The sequence below is a fragment of the Mustela nigripes genome, chromosome 7 (genome assembly GCF_022355385.1).
Source record: "Mustela nigripes isolate SB6536 chromosome 7, MUSNIG.SB6536, whole genome shotgun sequence".
Classification (NCBI taxonomy): Eukaryota; Metazoa; Chordata; class Mammalia; order Carnivora; family Mustelidae; genus Mustela; species Mustela nigripes.
In genome coordinates this window covers 49,779,567-49,798,701 of record NC_081563.1, presented here as the reverse complement: position 1 = coordinate 49,798,701, position 19,135 = coordinate 49,779,567, and the positions used below count along the sequence as shown (strand labels likewise).

Genomic DNA, 19,135 nt, shown 5'->3' with positions numbered 1-19,135 from the left:
GTTACGCACCGGAAGTAGCCTGTTATTTTGCCGGAGTCGGTTTTTCCGCGGGGCGGAAAGGGCTGGTCAGCATGTGTCCCTACCATTTCCAGCCCCCTTTTCTTGCAGGACCCCATGAGTAAGCTGTGGCGGCGGGGGAGCACCCCTGGGGCTATGGAAGCCCCTGAACCCGGTAAGAGCGGGTCGATAAAACAAGTTAGGCGTTCGCAGAAAAGGAATCCCATTTTGCTCTTCCGAGCCTTCGGGGTACTTCGCCACAGGTGGGAAGGAGAAAGGCGGGTCTGTTGTTATGGTAACAGTGTGTCCGGCTGGAAGAGTGGGGCCCTTCGGGGGTATTGGGTTCTTCAAGGCTCCTCCTGTCCTGCTCTTGTCGTACACCGTTGACAGGCTCTCCTTCCGCAGGGGAAGCGCTGGAATTGAGTCTGGCGGGTGCCCACGGCCATGGAGTGCACAAGAAAAAGCATAAGAAGCACAAGAAAAAACACAAGAAGAAACACCATCAGGAAGAGGAGGCTGGGCCAACGCAGCCGTCACCTGCTAAGCCCCAACTTAAACTCAAAATCAAACTGGGTGGGCAGGTCCTGGGCACCAAGAGGTGAGGCCAAGAAAGCCAAGGTTTTACTTGGGGAAATTTAGGAACAGGCAGAGATAGAGGGAGAAGCTGGCTGGGCTTTCCAGTAGACAGAGGGTGGACCCTGACTTCAGGGCCCAGGTGAAGGCAGAACCCAAGAGGGGGTAAGGGAATGCTGGTTGTAGCTGTCAAGCAGGAGGAGAAAACTGCTCAACTTACATAGTGGTTGCTTCTCTGCAGTGTTCCTACTTTCACTGTGATCCCTGAGGGTCCTCGCTCACCCTCCCCCCTTATGGTTGTGGACAATGAAGAGGAACCAATGGAAGGAGTCCCCCTTGAGCAGTACCGTGCCTGGCTGGGTGAGAAGAATCTGGAGGTGGGGAAACTGGGCTTCTCATTATATCTGGTTAACGGAGGAGGGTTGGTTCTGAGGAGGGTGAAAATTTTGAGCATCTCAGTATTAACTTGGCCAAATTAGGGTTCTCCATCTGAACAATTCTACTTTTAGCTCTCCAACTTTGCTTTTCAGATGAAGACAGTAATCTGTCCCCCTCCCCACTTCGGGACCTGTCAGGGGGCTTAGGAGGTCAAGAAGAAGAGGAGGAACAGAGGTGGCTGGATGCCCTGGAGAAGGGGGAGCTCGATGACAATGGAGATCTCAAGAAGGAGATCAACGAGCGGCTGCTCACTGCTCGACAGGTAAGTTGGTTCATTTTTTGTTCACTGGCTAAATATATATTGAGAACTTTCTATGTCTCAAGAATGTTGCTAGGCAGTGGGAATATCAATAGTGGAAGAAAGGAAAGGTTTCTGTTCTCATGGAGCTGGTATTTGTGTGTGTGTGTTTGTGTTGGGGGAGGGGGTAAGTAAGTAATTGTGAAAAGTATGGTTTATAACAAAAATAGGGTGAAGAAATGGAAAGTGATGGAAAGAGACAACATTAGATAGGGAAGGCAGGGAAGACCTCTCTGATGAGATTACATTTCCAATACCAAAGGAGCTTTTCAGGCAGAGACCAGCAGGTGCAAAGACCCTGAGAGTGGAACATGCTTAGTAGTGGTCAAGGAGAAAAATAAGTGTGATTAAAGCATGAAAGGATTGTCTGCAGGAAAGTGATTTGATTTCTATTTCAGTAGATTACTTTGGCTTCTTAGTGCAGGTAAGAAGTAGAAGCAAGACCAGCCAGGAAGCCATTGAAGTAGTCAGGTGAGAGGTGGTGGCGGCTTGAACCAAGGTGAATTTATGGAGGTGGAGGAAATCAGATGGATTCTGGATATGTTTTGGAAATAATTGGTGGGAGTTATGGAGCGGGCAGAAAAGAGGACTCGAAGATAACCCTCAGTTTGGGGCTTGAGCAATAATCCAATTGATGCTATCCACTTGAGATGAAAAGATTCTTTGTTTTTTCTAGGAGAAAATTTATTCAAATTTTGTGTCATTACAATACTTCCAAAATCAAACACAATATTAGTCAAATGTTTAACTAGACAGCCAAGGCAAAGCTTCAGGAACAAAACAAAAAATCTGAAGGACTTATTGCTAACAAAGCCATTCCCCTAAGTAGCATCTTATACTTGTCATAAACCTGTAAATTTCTGTTTTAATTTACACACTATATTAAAAATATATTTTTTTGAAATTTGTGTAATATGTTAGCAAATTTATAGCAAAATAAGTCCTTGAAATTGATTAAGAACATATCACTTTTTTTTTTTTTTGAAATATTTTATTTATTTATTTGACAGACGGAGATCACAAGTAGGCAGAGAGGCAGGCAGAGAGAGGAGGAAGCAGGCTCCCTGCTGAGCAGAGATCCTGATTCAGGGCTCCACCCAAGGATTCTGGGATTATGACCTGAGCCATAGGCAGAGGCTTTAACCCACTGAACCACCCAGGCATCCTAAGGAGCATATCACATTTAAAGGGAGAAGAAAGATCCCAGATCCATACATACAGCAGCACCACTATAAATACACTGCATAGTAACCCTGAGATCTATTTTGTTTTCAGTGCATATCAAAGTTTTCAAAAATGACAGCTTTTTTTGACTACATGCTCTTGATTTTCTCAAATTCTTTGTCGGTTTGGGTGAAATGCCACTTGTTTAAGAGCAGCTTCTGACTAACTGGACACATCTGTGGGTCCACTCTTAAAACTAGATCACCTCCAGACCCCCTTTCTTCAATTGTAGCATCATCCGGTTACAGGAAGCAAAGATCTTTTCCCACCGTTTGGAATGAGATGAAAAGATTTAAAACAGAAAAAACAAAACACCTCCAGAGAAGTGGTAAACCGAGTTTTGGTACTCAGGGCAGACAGGAACCATTAATGATTTTCTTGTTTAGAGTCAAGGATCTGAAGATGCAAGTCTGGAGATCTGGGAGGAGGCAGTACTAAGGCTCCTGGAGAGGGTGCTCATCCCTCTCTTACCCTCAAGGCCAGTGTCTCTCAAGAGTCTGCTTTCCAGATCCCCACTGTTGCCCCCCCCCCCCCAACCCCGGTTTGGGCAGACGTCACCCGCCTGACACTACTCGGTGTGTCTCTCCCCAGCGAGCTCTGCTGCAGAAGGCTCGGAGTCAGCCTTCCCCGATGCTGCCGCTCCCTGTGGCTGGGGGCTGTCCGGCCCCGGCTCTCACCGAGGAGATGCTGCTGAAACGCGAGGAGAGGGCGCGAAAGAGACGGTTGCAGGCGGCTCGGCGGGCAGAAGAGCACAAGAACCAGACTATTGAGCGCCTCACCAAGACCGCGGCGCCCAGTGGCCGGGGAGGCCGAGGGGCGGCGCGGGGCGAGCGCCGGGGTGGGAGGACCGCGGCCCCCGCCCCCATGGTGCGCTACAGCAGCGGGGCACAGGGTTCCACCCTTTCCTTCCCACCTGGCGTCCCCACCCCCGCGCCATTGCCCCAGCGGCCGTCCCCATCCGGCCCTCCCCCTCGATGCTCCGTCCCGGGCTGCCCACACCCCCGCCGCTACGCCTGTTCCCGCACGGGCCAGGCGCTCTGCAGCCTTCAGTGCTACCGCATCAACCTGCAGATGCGGCTTGGGGGGCCAGAGGGCCCCGGGTCCCCTCTTTTGGCTACTTAAGTCCCTGAAGTGACCCGGACTCTGCGCCCTCTCCCCTGTCCTGTTTTCATTATGTTCCCCACCCTATTATTAAATTTCGTCCGGTGCCTCGACTTGTAGAGTTGGGGAAGTGGGGTATGGGCAGGCCAATGCCCCGTACACTTTTGCCGTCACGGGAGATTGCGTCGACACATGGGAAACGGCCACTAGGCCGCAAGAACACCGAGACACTTTTGGAACGCGCCCTGTGCCCCGCACCGCCTCTTCCAGTGGAGTTACCTGGCTTGGTCAGGCCTTCCGCATCATCCCCGAAAATAGCGCTCAAGCCAATCAGCGGAGACTTTGCTTTTCTGGACGGCCGCTTATTGGCTGGCAATTCCGAGCCCGTTCTGTTGTCCATATTGGCTATTGTCGCTGTCAGTCAGGGCCATGGTCGAACCTTGCCCCGCTCTTTGTCTGTGTAAGCTTCTGTTGTCTGGGAGAGTGGCGGAGGCGCTGCTGTAGATTGGTCCCTGGGAGAAACCTCTGGTCCGTTCCTATTGGCCCGTCCGCCGGCGGGCGTCGCTGATTGGTAGGATCGAGCAATCTGGGTGCTAGTTGGCAGAGCTCTCCCCGGATGGAAGCTCCGGCCGCGGAGTGATGGTGGCGGCAGCGAAGATGGGCCGGGCAGGGACCATGGCGGTGGCGGCAGAAGTGGCAGGGGCGGGGCGCCTGGCGATAGAGGCGGCTGTGGTCTACCGGGGGCTGTAGGTGGAGGCATGGCTCAGGCCAGCAGCGGGAACGGCAGCGAGGAGGCCTGGGGGGCACTTCGCGTGCCGCAACAGCAGGTATCCCGACTGCTCCAAAAGCCTATCAGGACAGCCATTTATTTCTCTTTCCCCTTTCCTTGTCCCTTCCTTTTGGGGGGTTGGGGAGGAACTCACGTAGCCAAAGATGCTGTGAAGTTCCTAAATATGTCCCTTCTACTCTTTGTCTAAACTTTGTAATGTAGATGCAGTTGACTTTGCCTGCAGCTTCTTAGACCCCTATCCCATGGCTGCAGTGGAAGCTTGCAGTGACTCTCCAGTGGTCAAAGGCATAGTGAGGCCCAGGGAAGCTCCCTCTGTCTTGCAACAGTTATTTGTGATGTTTTTCTGTGTGCCTGTTGTCACAACAGAGTCCGGCAGCGTCTTCTCTTGAGGGAGCAATTTGGAGAAGAGCTGGAACCCAGACTCGCGCCCTGGATGCCATCCTTTATCATCCACAGCAATCCCATCTGGTTGGGAGCACTGCTCTGTGTCTCAAATGGCCCTTCCTCTACCCTAGGAAGCCTGAGACCCAGGGGTGGAAAGATCCAGCGTGGGGGTGGGGAGGCAGCCCGTGGGGGGAGGGTGGATAATGAAAGCATCTTAGCATTGGAAATTGCCTTAAACCCCTTACCCATTGTCTGAGACTTTGAGGTAGCTCAGACTGCCCCCTGGCTTCTGCCCAAACACTCCCTTAACAGAAAATACCCTGGGAGCCAGCCCCACTGTGAGAGAAGTCTCTGTACGCAGAACTGAAATCTGCCTCTTTGTATGTCCACACCTTGCATCTTATTTTCTAGACAGATTTTTGTTATTCCAAATCCTCTGCCGTGTCAGCAGCCCTTCAGATATTTGAACACTCCTCTCACTGTCACTTTTCCCCTCCCCACAGATCTCTCTGAGCTCAACTTGGCTCACAGGGTGGGACTATGTCCCTGCATGCAGGGGTGTGGGGGTGGACAGTGCCTGGGGCTGGGATCTCCTTTGGTTCTAAGTGCCTCCTTGCTCCCAGCTTCGAGAGCTCTGCCCAGGAGTGAACAACCAGCCCTACCTCTGTGAGAGTGGTCACTGCTGCGGGGAGACGGGCTGCTGCACCTACTACTATGAGCTCTGGTGTGAGTCTCCAAGGGGGCTATTCTCGGGTCCTTCTGCTCACTCTCAAAATTCCTCGGGCCTCAAAATTCCAACCTTCATGAACCTCTGTCTACCTGGGAGGTATCTAAGACCCTCCTTCCTCACCCCTTGCAGGGTTCTGGCTGCTCTGGACTGTCCTCATCCTCTTTAGCTGTTGTTGCGCCTTCCGTCATCGACGAGCTAAACTCCGGCTGCAGCAACAGCAGCGACAGCGCGAGATCAACTTGTTGGCCTACCACGGGGCATGCCATGGGGCTGGCTCTGTCCCTACCGGTTCACTGCTTGACCTTCGTGAGTGGCTTGAGGCTCTGGGCACACTGCCAGTGGCCCCTCCCAACCCAGAACCCTGAATCATCCCCACATTCCCTTTTCAGACATTTTAAAGCACACTTTCCCTAATAGCAAAGATTCCACTATCCCACCACTGGCTGTCGCACCAACCATGCCATTCTTTCCTGCAGGCCTCCTCAGCACCTTCAAACCCCCTGCCTATGAGGATGTGGTTCACCGCCCTGGCACACCGCCGCCTCCTTACACTGCAGCCTCAGGTTGCCCCTTGACTGCTTCCAGTGACCGCACCTGCTGCTCCTCTGCTTCTAGCTGCCCTGCCCACTGCGAGGGAACAAATGTGGAAGGTGTTTCCTCCCACCAGAGCGCACCCCCTCATCAGGAGGGTGAGCCTGGGGCTGGGGTGAGCCCTGCCCCCACACCCCCTTCTTGCCGCTATCGCCGCCTGACTGGTGACTCAGGTATTGAGCTCTGCCCTTGTTCTGACTCCAGTGAGGGCAAGCCAGTCAAGGAGGCTAGGGCTAGTGCCACCCCACCAGATCTGGAGGACTCTTGTGTGCTGCCCCTCGATCCTGTACCCCAGGTCTCTCCTGTGGGGCTAGCTTCCAGTGAAGGGGACATCCCATAAACAGTTTTGGGAGGGTGGGTGAATTTCTTGCCCACTAGAAACAGCCCGGGGCCCAAATCCTTGAATTCTTCTTGGCCTCTCCCTTCCTTCTCCAATCTACCTGAAAGGGGTGGAGTCCTGAGGAAGAGTGGCAGTGTTTGGGGGACTGTGCTAGCTCTACCCCCAAAAAACATACACAGGAGCCTTTGATCTCATTAAAGAGATGTGAACCAGCTGCTTGTGAATTTGGGTGGACTAGTGCTCAACTTGCTGCATTACACTTGACCTAACTGGATTTGGAGGGGACATATAATGACCACTTTTCCCACCCTCCTCTGAAGAAGTAGACAGTCCTAAGGTCTGGACTGAGCTAAGACCTCTTGGTGAGGCAGAGCTGGCAAAAGCAATAGAGTTTGTCATGGTTTTCCATTTATTTATAAAAATAGACTCTGAATTCACATTCACCCCAGGGCTGTGTGGGATGACAGTAAGGAGACACCTGAGATGAGCTGAGGATGGTTTGAAGCACTAGTATCTGAGGGCTGGGAGCAGAAGCTAGAGACCTTGTCCTTCTATTCCAGAGTGCAGGCCTGCCACCCCTCTCACCTTCCCCTTAGTAGTCTTCAGCCATGGCCAGTAGGACAAGGCTGGTCCAGCCCTGGAAAGGGCGGCAGCCCATGCCCCGCCCATCCCGGTCACTGTACTGCTCCCAAAGGAAACCTGTCGTCTGATACTGCCGCCACACATTGCCCACCACATTGGCACGGAGCTCACTGTGGAGCTTGGCAGCCCGGGCCTGGTGGGGACCCTCCAGATGACCATAGTGGTAGAGAGCCCCTAAGGCCAGGTAGTTGACATTGAGCCACACAGCACCCCGCCAGTAGGGAGGATCATGCTCTGAATTGTGCTGGCCATAAAAGGGGCTGGAGGCTGCAAGGGAGCGCAAACCAAAGGGGCTCCAGAGATGGCGGCTGTCAGCTAGAATATCCAGCAGGGGCCCAAGGCGGGGGGAGTTGGGGTCCAGCAGCCGCAGAAGCATGGGAAAAAGACTGACATAGCCCAAGGCATCCACATACTGTAAACGAGGGTGGGGCCGACCCACTACCCGCACCAGCCCCTGTGGGGGCCGAGGCTTCAGCTGCACTGCTCTTGTGTGGTTCCCAAAGTCTGCAAAGACTCCTAGCTCTGCGGCCCAGTGCAGCTCATCCAGGTTCTCTTCTGCCTCCAATGATGCAGCCAGTGGGCCCAGCTCTGCAGCTGCCTCAGCCTCTCCTAGCTGCTCTGCCAGCTGCCCCAGCACACGGGCCCCCAGGGCCACCCAGCACCGCAGGTCCAAGTGCCGCTCACTGGCTGAAGGGTGTGAAGCCCGGGGATAGTCATCCAGCCCAGAAGGTAGTGTCTTAGGGTTCAACAGGGTTGGCAAGGCAGGGTCCCGGCCCCGCCACCGATAAGATAGCGGCACTGGCCCTGCTTGGCTCTTATGGAGCCAGGAAAACCAGGCATGCAGACGGGGGAAGGCCCTGCGGAGGAAGGCAAAGTCAGCAGGGTCACCACCCTTTAGCATGTGGGCTACAGGCAAAAGCAGGGTTGGGGGATTGGCGTGGGCTGCCCTTTGGACCAGGAATTCTGGAGGCACCCGGGCTCGGGCCTCATCCCCCAGCACCTGCTCCCGTCCAATCCAGCCATCAGCATTGAGCAGTCCCAGCCAGTGACCTAGGACTTCCCGAGTAAGGCGGGGATCCCACCGCTGGACCACCAGCTGATGAAAGCCCTCATCCCAAAGGAAACCTCGTGGGAAAAATGACCGGGAGGGCACTGCTGTGAAAAGAGGAACAGGTGGAAAGAGAGCTGGGTCCACCTTCTGTTCAGACCCCTCAACCCCCATGTCTGCCAACACTAGACCCTGTCCATAGAAGTAGCCAATCCCACCGAGGAGGCCACTGAGGGCAGCCTGACCCAAAGCCTGCTCCTCAGGACTCAGGCCCTTCTTCTTCAGCTGAAAAGTCTTCTCAAAGTGCTCTCTAAAGGCTTCAACATGGCTCTCCAGGGCTTGGGTCAGCAGGCTGCCTGCCAGCTGCTCCAGGGGTTGGCTTCCTCCTGCCCGGGCACTGCCTGATTCAAACACCAACTCCACAGAAAAGGGGACTTTCAGTGTCACCTGTTGTATCAAGAATTGCCCTTGTCCCTGTCCTTGCCCGCTTGGGCCTCTGTCCTCCCACTTCAAAGATCCTGGCAAGCCGAGGTAGCGTTCAGGGGAAGCTCCTGGTGGTCGGTGCTGGAACCAGCTGTTTAGCCGGCTCTTCACCATCTCTGTCAGCAATGCAAGTCCTGGGTTGGAGGACCAGAAGACATTGTAGCTTGAAGGGAAGAAGATAAATAAGAAAAAATTACTCAGGAGAAAATGGTGAGGAATATAAAGAGAAATAAGAGGAGATTGGGAGTCAGGATGGGAGTGTCTTGGCAGTGCGGGGACATGGAGCCTGGTGAGCAGGGAAATACCCGGTGGAAAGAAGGTAGACTGGGGGAGATAGAAATCAGACTAAGTCAGCACCCATACCACCCCTACCATCACCCCCACACTCTTCCCCCAGTTACCTGCCATACTTGGGGGCAGTGTCCCCTGGACTGGTCGGTGCCATAAGTGTAAGGCGGAAGTTACCAAGTTCACTGGAGTGACCACTGATGAATTTCAACTGCCCCTTGGCCCCAACCTCTGGCAGTAGGACTTCCTTGCCATCTGTCACCACATAGAAGAACAGGGACACCAAAGGGAGGGCAGAGATACCTGAGGTCTGGGTAACGAAGGACAGGACAGAAAAACACAGTATTAGATTGGCAGTATCTCCTGGAGATTCAGCCTTACTGAAAGGGGCACCATGCAGGAGCAACATGGTAAACATAGGTCTACAGTGTTGATGGTCAGTGAGGGTAAGCAAGCACCCAGTGAGATGAGGTATAGAGGTTTGCACAGGGTTTGCTGGGAAATTATAATAGAGTGCTTTTGTGTCATATACTATCCTCAGAACGCTACGTATCATTTATCATTTTCTTTCATTCTTATAATCCTATGAGTTAAGTACTATTTGTATCTCCATTTTGCAAAAAGGAAACCATGGCTTATGGATAGTAAATAGAAATGGTCATACAATGTTTAAGGCAGGCAGCCAGACTTGGAGCCCCTGCAGTTAACTGCCACATCATACCGCATCTGCTGGCAGAAATGCCAGCAAAGAAAGGGTGGAGGGAGTCTGGGCTGGGGGAAGGGTGTCCTGAGGCCCTGACCTGAGACTCTACAGTCACTCTCCAGCTCCAGTCCCCTCCGTGCTGACCCCCAGGCCTCTTGACGAACTCAGTGGTGAGCCTTAAGGCCCCATCGTGGATGTGTTGCCGCCCGAAGGAGAGACCGTCGTGGAACTCCCAGCCATAGGGACCCACGCCGTCCCCCTGTTCACACGTGTGCCTGAGCTTAGGGGTCCCTGGGGTGGCGCCTTGCTGAGCCCACATCAGTCCTAGGGGTAGAATGGCCACGTAAGTCAAAGAGAGTAGGGGACCTGCCCCTCTGGGTCTCCGAGAATTTCAGGGTCATCCCTCCTCGTAACTCTCCTGAACAACACCCCTCCCCACTCTTGCTCTGGCGTGAAGCTGGGGCTCCCAGGTTAAGAATCCGCCTGCCTACCCGCCCGTCCCGAGGCCCAGTTACCGGTGAGAAGGGGCTTCGGGCTGCGGGTCTTCATGCCGAAGTAGACGTGAGGGCGGTAGGTGCCCCAGAAGAGGTCCGGGGCCACGGCGGGGCTGGAAGAATCAGGTGGCAGTGCCGGGGGCGCGGAGTGCAGTGTGACCGCCCGCCGCGCACGATGCCACGCCAGCAGCCAGCATCCTGACAGGCCCAGGGCCAGGGCCAGGACCACGACGCCCAGAGCCGCTCTCCAGGCAGAGCCACGGGCCTCACCGCCCCGTCGTGCCGGGCCGCCCCGAACCGCCCTTTCAGTTGTCCGCGTTCCGTCGGCCGCCGCTCCGCGACGCCGCCGCTCGCCCCGAGCCATCCCAGCACGGAGGTCTGCGTTGCGGGAGCTCGTAGAGGCGGCAATGGAGCCCGGGTCCTGCTTCGCTTCGACTTGCGCGCAGCGCCCGGGCGGCCACAGATCTGTCAGCCGCACCTGCCGGCCCGCGCCTTCCGCCCCGCTTCCGCCTCCTGCCGGAAGTCCCGCCCCGCCACGTCAGATTAAGTCTCCGAGTCCGGAACGGCCGCCACCGGCGCGGCAAAGGGTTGGTTGTCTCGAGTTTCTTTGTCATCCTCGCGGATTTCACGGGCTAGTAGAGAAAAGTAATCTCATACTGGCTTGTTTTTTAAATGAGTATCTGTTAAGAACCTGAGGTGCCATCCCGAGTGTTTCACATTTAACTGCCCCAATAGGTGAACGAAAACTGGCCTAGAAAGTCAAGTAACTTGGCACTGGCCACAGAACCAGTAAGAGGCCAGCTTGGAGCCCATGTACCTGAAACAGTATGGATCACTTTGCCCACGCCCGTGACTTACTTCCTAGTTAAGTGGAATGTGCCAGAGTGGACCCAAGAGGAAGCTTGAGCTCTGTTCCAACAGTGTCTTTAAACGACCCTCTAACAGTCTAGAATTCCTTATCTAGCTGAACCCTAAAAGGACCGTAATGGTGGTGCATGCACTTTAAAGAATGCATTCCCCCTACCACCACCTTTTCTACAACCCAAGAAGCAAAGCAGCTTTGGGGTAGGATCAGTTATATCCAGGGGAGGGAAGGCTGTAGGAAGTAGCACCTGCACCTCAGGGAGACCCAGGAGAGTTAACATCACAATTAACAGTGGTTCAGAAAAGCAACCTGGATTTGATTGTTTCTCACCAACAGCTTCGCATAAAAGGTGTGTTCATAAAGTACAAGTCCCTATCATCCTTTAAAAAACCCTCCTCAACACCATGATGCTACTCTAACTCCCATCCAAACTCATTATTTAAAGCTAATACTGTATGTTGCATGTCCACTTACTATTTTGCTATAATCTATTTGACACCGCCTCCTCCGCTGGTAGACTTTTTGCTCTTTCAACAATCACCTTCTGACCAATCCCAATGGTCACTCCTGTCTTTATCTTTCTTGCTACTATTGCATCTAGTTCATATCTCTATTGTAGCACTTATTACATCCCTCAGTTTCATTATTCATCTTTGTATGCCAGTACTAATCAAAGTTACAGGCACAAGGTAGATAGTAAATATCTGTCAATTCAACACGTTTATTGCACACTATGTGTATCAGAGATTATGCAAAGTGCTGGGGACACAGCCCCAACCTCAAGTTCAGTGCCAGCATTCAGTCTGTGTTTACAGCAATGTCTGAACCATCCCCACTTTTTCAGATGAGAAGAGTGGTAAAATCTGGCCGGAGATAAGTCAGTTAACCACAGAGCTGAGGAACAAATCTAGGCTGTCAGTATCCTTTTGGCTACAGCATAAGCCCTCTTAGACAACACTTTTGCTCCCAGTAATGTTCTAGGTGCTTTATAGGTATCGGCTCATTTATTCCTCTCAACAGTTCTAAAAGATAGGTACTATTATCCCCATTTTATCTGTGAGGGAACAGGCATGGAGACTAATTTTCCACAGTCACAGAGCTACTTAGGGACAAGAGTTAAGATTTCAACCCCAAGAATTCTGGCTCTTCACTACACCATACTCCCTCCTGATAGGCTGTTTGTTTTTTGGTAGTTTCTTTTTTAAAGGGGGAGGGGGTAAAACCAGCTCTTGAAGACAGCACCCTTTTAAGCAGAGCAGCACTGTAGTAACACTGTTAACAAAGTCATGGAAAATGTATTTGGCAAAGAATACAGCAGACAGTGTCTACAGATCCTTGATTGCCTAGCTAAGCATTCTAAAGCTCTTTAAACCCATAGCAATCAAGCATTTTTCCTACAACCCAGGGTAGAAATAATTCTACACTGCAACCAAGTACATGCAGATACCCACACATATACATACTTCCTACTTTATATATGTATATTGTTTATAGGCTGCAAAACTTCTTAAAAGAATACTTCTCTCAAGGCACCTGGGTGGCTCAGAGGGTTAGGCCTTTGCCTTCAGCTCAGGTCATGGTCTCAGGGTCCTGGGATCGAGCTCCTCATCAGGCTCTCTGCTCAGCAGGGAGCCTGCTTCCCCTCTCTCTCTGCCTGCTGCTCTGCCTACTTGTGATCTCTGTGTCAAATAAATTTTAAAAATCTTAAAAAAAAAAAACAAAAAAAAAACTTCTCATTCCCTGTGCCATGCACTCTGATACTATTCTACTTTACTTTGTTTTTAAAAAGGCTGATTTATCCCCATACGTTGATTTCATGATCCACACCAATGGGTAGCAACCCAGTATGAAAAACAGGCTAGGTACAGTGTGAAACAAGGAGACATAAAAACAGTGATGTGCTTTCAAAGATAAACTTAAGCAGCAGCAAAAATGATCAGAAAAAAGGAGACTGGGTGGGAGAATACAATGATATAGTTAGTGGGATATAAGTGAATGGGAATGGAGAAAACATTTCAAAAGCTTTTGTTTAAGACAGAATATTCTGAACTTACTGACTGGATATGCAGAGAAAGGGAGAGGGCAGAACCAGAGAAAATGCTGTGGTTTCCAGCCCTGGTGGCTGAGAAGATGAAGTGCCTTAAAAGGAATGGGAAAGTCAGGGTAAGAGGCAAGTATATGTGTATATAGGATTACCAATTCTATTTTGGACAGTGTTATGGACTTTGGAGGTAATCATTAGATTAGAGCCAAAGAAAAATGTAGGATTTAACAGGAAAGGGTAGCTCAACTTATGACAAGGGATGAGATGCCCCAGAAATAGAAAAGAAAATGAAGGATGAGAGTGGTACACTTTTATGGCTAAAAGGAAAAAGCCATAAGAGGAGGAGAAGTTCTACAAGGGAGTGAATTAAAAGTGGCCGGCGCTACTGAAATGGAAAGATGAAGATGGAGAAAAACAGCACTAGATTTGGCTAATAAGAGTAAGAGGTACCTTGGGTGAGTGATGGGTGAAGCCAAATTCAAAGGGTTAAGCACGGGATGATGGTTAGAAAGTGAAATAAATTCAAGTTTGTCCAGACCCCTATCTGATTGTCTTGTTCCAAAAACGCTGGTTGTATCAGTAATCACATGGCTCTCTCGCTCGCTCGCTCTTTTTTTTTCGGGGGGGGGGGGGGCGCTCCGTGTCCCTCCAGATGGTGATTCGAGTGAATGAAGTCTCTCAAGCTCTTCTTAGGTAGGTATCCTAGCCATCCCAAGCTAAAACCTGCTTGTTGGGCTATTTTGCGCTATCAGCGCCCGGTACTCGCGCCGGCCTTGTCCTCGCTCCCCGCCGTAGCCCTGGCCTGGATGTGGGAGGCAAAGGCTGTGAGCATTTCCTGGGCGGTGAGGTGAGCGCCGCGCATAATCAGCCGATGCCCGTCTCCTGGGGAAGAAACAAGCGAGTCAGGCACTGGGAGGGCGGCGGGGCTGGGACTGAGGGCGCGCGGGCTGCAGGGCACCCCTCCCGCCCGCCTCCCCACCCGAGCCCACCGAACAGCACGTCCACGCAGGGCTCGGAGCCGTCGTGCCTCACGTCCGCAATCACCGAGCAGTTGAGGTTGGTGGAACGGACCTTCTCGCTGCTCACGGCCTGGAGGAAGGTCCTGCGGTGTGAAAACTTGTTTGAGCTCCCGGCCCGGGGTGCTAGACCCCCGGCGAGAGGAAGGCGCGGCCCCTTCCCGTCCCCGCTCCTTCCGCCTCGTACCTCGTGGACTCCACATTCTTCTCGAAGGGGCAGAACTGAACGCGAACCTGCTTCACTGACCGGAGGCCGAGCCGAGCCAAAGACGCCGCCATAGCGACCTCCGCGCCGGAAGGCCTCCTGCGGCCGGAAGTGTCCTCTGACGCAGCGCCCCCCTCCCCTTCCTGCCCCCTGCGGCTGCGGGGTGCGGCTCTCCGACCCTCCGTAGTGTTTGCGCGCCCCCGCCGCCGACCGGGGCTACCCAGCCGGAGAGGAGGAGCAAGGCCGGTAGGGAGGGAGGTGGTTCCATATAGAGTATGGAGGGCCCTGAAGTAAGCGGTCAGTAAATACCTATCAATAGACCTCTTGTACCACGGTGAAGACAATAAATAGTGCAGAAGCCCCTGCACCTGGCTCCGGGAACACGTCCGTCTCCTGCAGCCTTTACCCCTTCCGTACGCTGCTGTGCCAGATCTAGGTTAACACCATCTTAAGCGCTGGTCCCTTCGGTGGGGACACTACCATGGTAGAGATTATATAGCTACGGGGGGTGAGGGGGGACCCTACTCAGATTAAACTTGTTGAACTCTGAGTAACGGCGATTTAAACGTGAAGGTCCTTTAGCTCAGTATTCTTAAATGACTGAAAATAGTTACGAGACGGGGACTTGAGGGTGATACAACTCCTGGGACTGATCTAAGTGTAGAAATGCCTGTTCCACCTCTGTGGTTCCTGATGAACTAACTTTGTGTTTAGTTTGGCTCCTAGAACTTAAAAGGAAGTGGCATCCTGGTCTCTCTCCTTTGTACTTCTTTTTCCCTTTCCTCTGGGATCCAATGCTATGGCCCTTCTCCCAGTGCGAGTCCTGAGAGGTCTTCACTGTTGGGGTACTAGGCCTGAGCCTCCCACAAATGCTGTGATTTGGCCCTTTACTCTGGGTTGCAGGCACTGGAGTGATCACACATGCTTCACTTTAAGTCCAGGTTCTGTGTAGCTTGTGGTTCTCAGGCAGCCTTTCTTCTAAGCTCTCAAATGTAGGCTTTTTTAATATGCAGTTCTAAATATTTGGGCTTTTCCAGCCAGAGTTGGGGAGCTCTGACTTTGTGGCTCCTGGTGCTAGGCTCCTTAGGATTCAGGACTGATCCCCAAGCAGGAAAGAAAAGACAAGTGCCAACGCGGGCGCTGGTGCTGCCTCAGGGCCAGCCAGGCCTGCTGATTTCCCACCAGGTAAGCCTCTGGGCTAGGTCCCCCTCCCCACAGTGTGCTTAGTAGCTGAGCTGTCTGGGCTGGGGGTGCTCCAGGCCGAAGAGGGGGCTCCAAGCTTTCTAGGCTGTTAAGGCTGCTGCTGGGCAGTTCGATGGACTGGACTTCATTGCATGTACCTGGGAAGGCAGGAGTGGAAAACAGGCAGTGGGCAGGAGGAGGGGTTTGACAACTATTGACAACCACACGAGGTAACTAAGGAGGATGGGAGGTAGGGCACATAAAGTAGCAAGGGGCAGGGCAAAGAGCCTAGAGTTAGGGAAGAGTGACTCACAACAACAGGGAGGCCTCCTCTGGACCTCAGACTTGGGCAGGGGCTGCTGGAATAGACACAGCAGGGCACCATCCAGCCTCTGGAAGATGCTGAGCGTGAGCAGAGTCTGGCGAAGTTCCGGGGACAGGCCCCACTGTTCCTCCTCCAACAACTGGCGGACCACTCCAAAGTCTTGTCTAAGCTGCAGCGCCCCCTGCAGGCTGAGTGAAGGCCAGGGTACAATGTGGCCATGGGCCTCTACTGCCTCTGCAACTGCTCTGCCCCACTTACCCCTCCCCTTTGCCAGTTCCATTCAGCCCTCTGCCATTGCCTCCTTTTCTCCCCACCTGAACCGGATCCCGTGCGCCAGGATGTGGTCAAGCCAGGCTCCCAGGATGGCTGTCAGTGCCTGGCCAAGGGCAGGGGCCTGCGCTTGAGGTGGCAATCCCTGCAATCCTTGCAACACAGGCTCCAGGACAGTGCGAACCACCAACCCAGCATACTCACTAGGAATGCTGGGGAGTTCTGGAGTGAGAGAAGAGAAAGGCCAGGATATGAGGCTATGGAGATCCGTTCAGCCCCTAACAGAGTGTTTGGGAGAAGACGATAAGATTTGCAGGGGCACAGAAGGCAAGGACAAGGATGGAGACAGAGCAGTAGATCTAGTATTTGGAGGGTTCAGAAGACTATTACCGCTTGGGAACTGTGGAAGGGGATGCTGGGAAGAGGAGTTACCCGGAGAGAGACGATTCCGCCAGTACCGACCCCGTGGCATGTAGATTTCGAAGCCCTGTGTGGCTTGTTTATGACATTCTTGAAAAAAGAGACTTAGTGACTCCTCAGGCAGGAGCTGTGGACATATGGAAAAAACAAAAGGGGTTTACTTGTTAGGGACTTGCCCAGTTATGATGCTTTTCTAAATCTGAGGTGTTTAAACTGGCTTCCATAAAGCCCCAGAACAGAACTGTATGTGTAATTCTACAGGCTTGGGCCATTCTGACAAGAGATACCCTAACTTTTATGGGTCTTCCTAAAGGCCGGGACCCAGAAAAGATTACAAACAATTGCCATAGGATTACTCTGCTTTCCTCAGCTTGATTCAGCGTCTAGAAGTCCTCCAGGTTAATTTCACTTTATAGGAACATCAAGAGGAAAAAAACAGGGACACACCCTCACCACTATGAATGTTGCAAAGCAAATGCTAGAGAGAGGGGTCTGCATGACCTACAGACAGGCAGAGGCTGAAGAAAGGGAATTGTATGGTCTTCCATCAACTGTGAAAGGAAGGCAGGAATTATATGAAGACCAGAAGCAACAACTTGAACTTTCTGAGATTCAGGAACCTTTGGAATGTCCTTAACACTGAATATTCTTTACACCCTACTTCCATTTTCCCAGAGTAGTGTAACCTATAAAGCAAGAAAAGGCCCATGTGCTGGTTTGGTTTCTGTTCTTTGATAGGTTATCTTTTTGGAATGGGAGAGCAAAAAAGAGGGGTCTCTTCAGCCTATTTTGGAGAGGAACCCCAAGAAATGGGTAATGTGGTAGCAGCTCTGTAAAGACAAGATGACTGGATGCCTGTTAGCCTGAAGAGAAGAAGGGGTTTGGGGGCCAGACAGGGGGAAGTGGAGCCCATGTGGCTCCTGGTATATATCCTGACAGCAGCCTATCCTAAATCCAATTTTTCCTCTTTTCTGAAAACCCCGACTCCTTATTTATGCCAAGGAAGTTACCCTTTTGTCAAGTGACATCTGTTAGAAATCTTCCTGCACTCAATACTCTGAGGAAACACAAGGTCACATTATGAAAGAGTCTTTGTGTCTGGGATGTTCCTAGAGGAACAAGGCATGCAGAGTCCTTCCCACAGTGGTTAGTTCCCATGGTAAGCACATTGTTCCTGTCCCTGTTCTTACAACTAGCAAGAGCTGGACTCTTTTCTTAGGTTTCCTTACCTCCCAACTTGACCTTTACAGCTGGATGAGACTCTATCACGGTCTCCACTGTTGCCCTCCTGCTCCTCCCGTGGCTTTCCATCTCTCATGAGGCAAAGCCCAAATTCTGCGGGCTGGTGTTCAGTGCCCTCCACAATTTTATGCCAACCTGCTTTCTCCTCCACAGTCCCCCACCCAACCTTGGACAAAAGTGTGTGTGTATGTGCATGTGTGTGCACACAGGCATGCACACAGGGAGTTTCTGCTTTGGTCAGTCATCTCCCCATTACTCCCTCAAGGAACTATGAACTTCCCATCTCCAGTAACCTCTGTCACTCTTCTGAGGCTGCGTAGCCACCACCTTGAGCCACAAACCCTGTAGAGAGCTTCTGTAATGACATGCCTGCCATGGCCTGCCTGCCTTAGGGGATTCCCATGGCCATCACTGGGCAACGCCCTCATGAGGAACCTGCTTTGGATTATGTTGAGTTGAAGGAGACAGCAATAAACTGAGGTGGAACAGGCAGGTGCAGATCATAGATTAGGACTAAACTACGCAGTGCATAGCACCAAGGTGCTGTGAGTAAGCAGAGATGCGGAGAAAAAAGGAGCAGAGGGACAAAGCCTGGACTCTATAGCCTTGCCCCTCCCTATTCAGGGCACAGGAGAATCTGAGGCAGGAAGAGAAAACAAAAAAACTGAAACATCTTCCATAGTAAGAGCAGATACTGTGCAAACTGGGGAAATATTAAAATAAAAATATAATATTATTCATAAGTTTAGAAGAAAATAAAATCTTAGAAGACAGGCAAGAATGGATGAAGCTTATCACTGTGGAACAGGAATCAGAAGTGGGTTGGGGGCAATTAAAGTGCTTTTTTTCATTAGAAGACTTCTAAAATAATATCCTACTTCATTTTTAAACTATGGACATGTATTACTTTAATAAAAATGTAAATGAACGTGGGGGGTTTGGGGGGGAGGAAAAGAATAAATGAAACAAGATGGGATCGGGAGGGAGACAAACCATAAGTGACTCTTAATATCACAAAACAAACTGAGGGTTGCTGGGGGGAAGGGGGTCAGGAGAGGGGGATGAGGTTATGGACATTGGGGAGGGTATGTACTATGGTGAGTGCTGTGAAGTGTGTAAACCTGGCAATTCACAGACCTATACCCCTGGGGATAAAAATACATTATATGTTTATTTAAAAATTTTAAAAATAAAATAAAAGGCACTATTGTTAGTTTAAAAATGTAAATGATAAACGTAGGAAAGAGGAGAAACATCCTCTCAAAGCCAGCCAGTAAGGGGCTGGCTCAGGTCATGATCCTAGGTCCTTGGATCCAGCCCCCCCACTCCTTGGGCTCAGCAGGGAGTCTATTTGTCCCTCTCCCTTTTCCCCTAACCCTAACCCTAACCGTGCGTGCTCTCTCTCTCTCTCAAATAAATAAAAGCTTTTTTTTTTTTTTTTT

The 19,135-nt window shown here is 51.7% G+C and overlaps 5 protein-coding genes across 7 annotated transcripts in view; 2 read left to right on the top strand and 3 right to left on the bottom strand.

The window, feature by feature from the left end:
* On the top strand, positions 1-3,744 carry INO80B (INO80 complex subunit B). The gene is made up of 5 exons (XM_059405779.1): positions 1-172; positions 403-595; positions 812-930; positions 1,101-1,270; positions 3,122-3,744. The coding sequence occupies exons 1-5, from the start codon at positions 115-117 to the stop codon at positions 3,650-3,652; spliced, it is 1,071 nt and encodes a 356-aa protein (XP_059261762.1). The 5' UTR covers positions 1-114; the 3' UTR covers positions 3,653-3,744.
* Positions 3,745-4,223: 479 nt separating this feature from the next.
* On the top strand, positions 4,224-6,678 carry WBP1 (WW domain binding protein 1). 2 transcript variants are annotated; one of them, XM_059405780.1, is made up of 5 exons: positions 4,224-4,458; positions 4,788-4,889; positions 5,429-5,531; positions 5,665-5,841; positions 6,012-6,678. In XM_059405780.1, the coding sequence occupies exons 1-5, from the start codon at positions 4,390-4,392 to the stop codon at positions 6,464-6,466; spliced, it is 906 nt and encodes a 301-aa protein (XP_059261763.1). In that variant the 5' UTR covers positions 4,224-4,389; the 3' UTR covers positions 6,467-6,678. The 2 variants fall into 2 exon arrangements, with proteins under 2 accessions (XP_059261763.1, XP_059261764.1); XM_059405781.1 differs by lacking the exon at positions 4,788-4,889 and having other exon boundaries at positions 4,225-4,458.
* Positions 6,679-6,852: 174 nt separating this feature from the next.
* MOGS (mannosyl-oligosaccharide glucosidase) lies at positions 6,853-10,677 on the bottom strand. Its single transcript, XM_059405778.1, has 4 exons — positions 10,146-10,677; positions 9,728-9,954; positions 9,041-9,237; positions 6,853-8,802 (listed from the first exon to the last, which is right to left on the bottom strand). Exons 1-4 carry the CDS (start codon positions 10,486-10,488, stop codon positions 7,059-7,061), a joined length of 2,511 nt encoding a protein of 836 aa, XP_059261761.1. The 5' UTR covers positions 10,489-10,677; the 3' UTR covers positions 6,853-7,058.
* Positions 10,678-11,679: 1,002 nt separating this feature from the next.
* Positions 11,680-14,433, bottom strand: MRPL53 (mitochondrial ribosomal protein L53). Its single transcript, XM_059405776.1, has 3 exons — positions 14,237-14,433; positions 14,023-14,135; positions 11,680-13,915 (listed from the first exon to the last, which is right to left on the bottom strand). The coding sequence occupies exons 1-3, from the start codon at positions 14,326-14,328 to the stop codon at positions 13,782-13,784; spliced, it is 339 nt and encodes a 112-aa protein (XP_059261759.1). The 5' UTR covers positions 14,329-14,433; the 3' UTR covers positions 11,680-13,781.
* Positions 14,434-14,581: 148 nt separating this feature from the next.
* The window catches only part of CCDC142 (coiled-coil domain containing 142), a 7,676-nt gene continuing 3,122 nt past the window's right edge, over positions 14,582-19,135 (bottom strand). For both annotated transcript variants that reach the window (XM_059405772.1, XM_059405773.1), the window contains 4 exons: positions 16,464-16,578; positions 16,076-16,253; positions 15,750-15,949; positions 14,582-15,594 (listed from right to left, as the gene is read on the bottom strand). In XM_059405772.1, the coding sequence (XP_059261755.1) occupies positions 15,338-15,594; positions 15,750-15,949; positions 16,076-16,253; positions 16,464-16,578 (750 nt within the window). In that variant the 3' untranslated portion in view covers positions 14,582-15,337. The remainder of the gene's footprint in view (positions 15,595-15,749; positions 15,950-16,075; positions 16,254-16,463; positions 16,579-19,135) is intronic.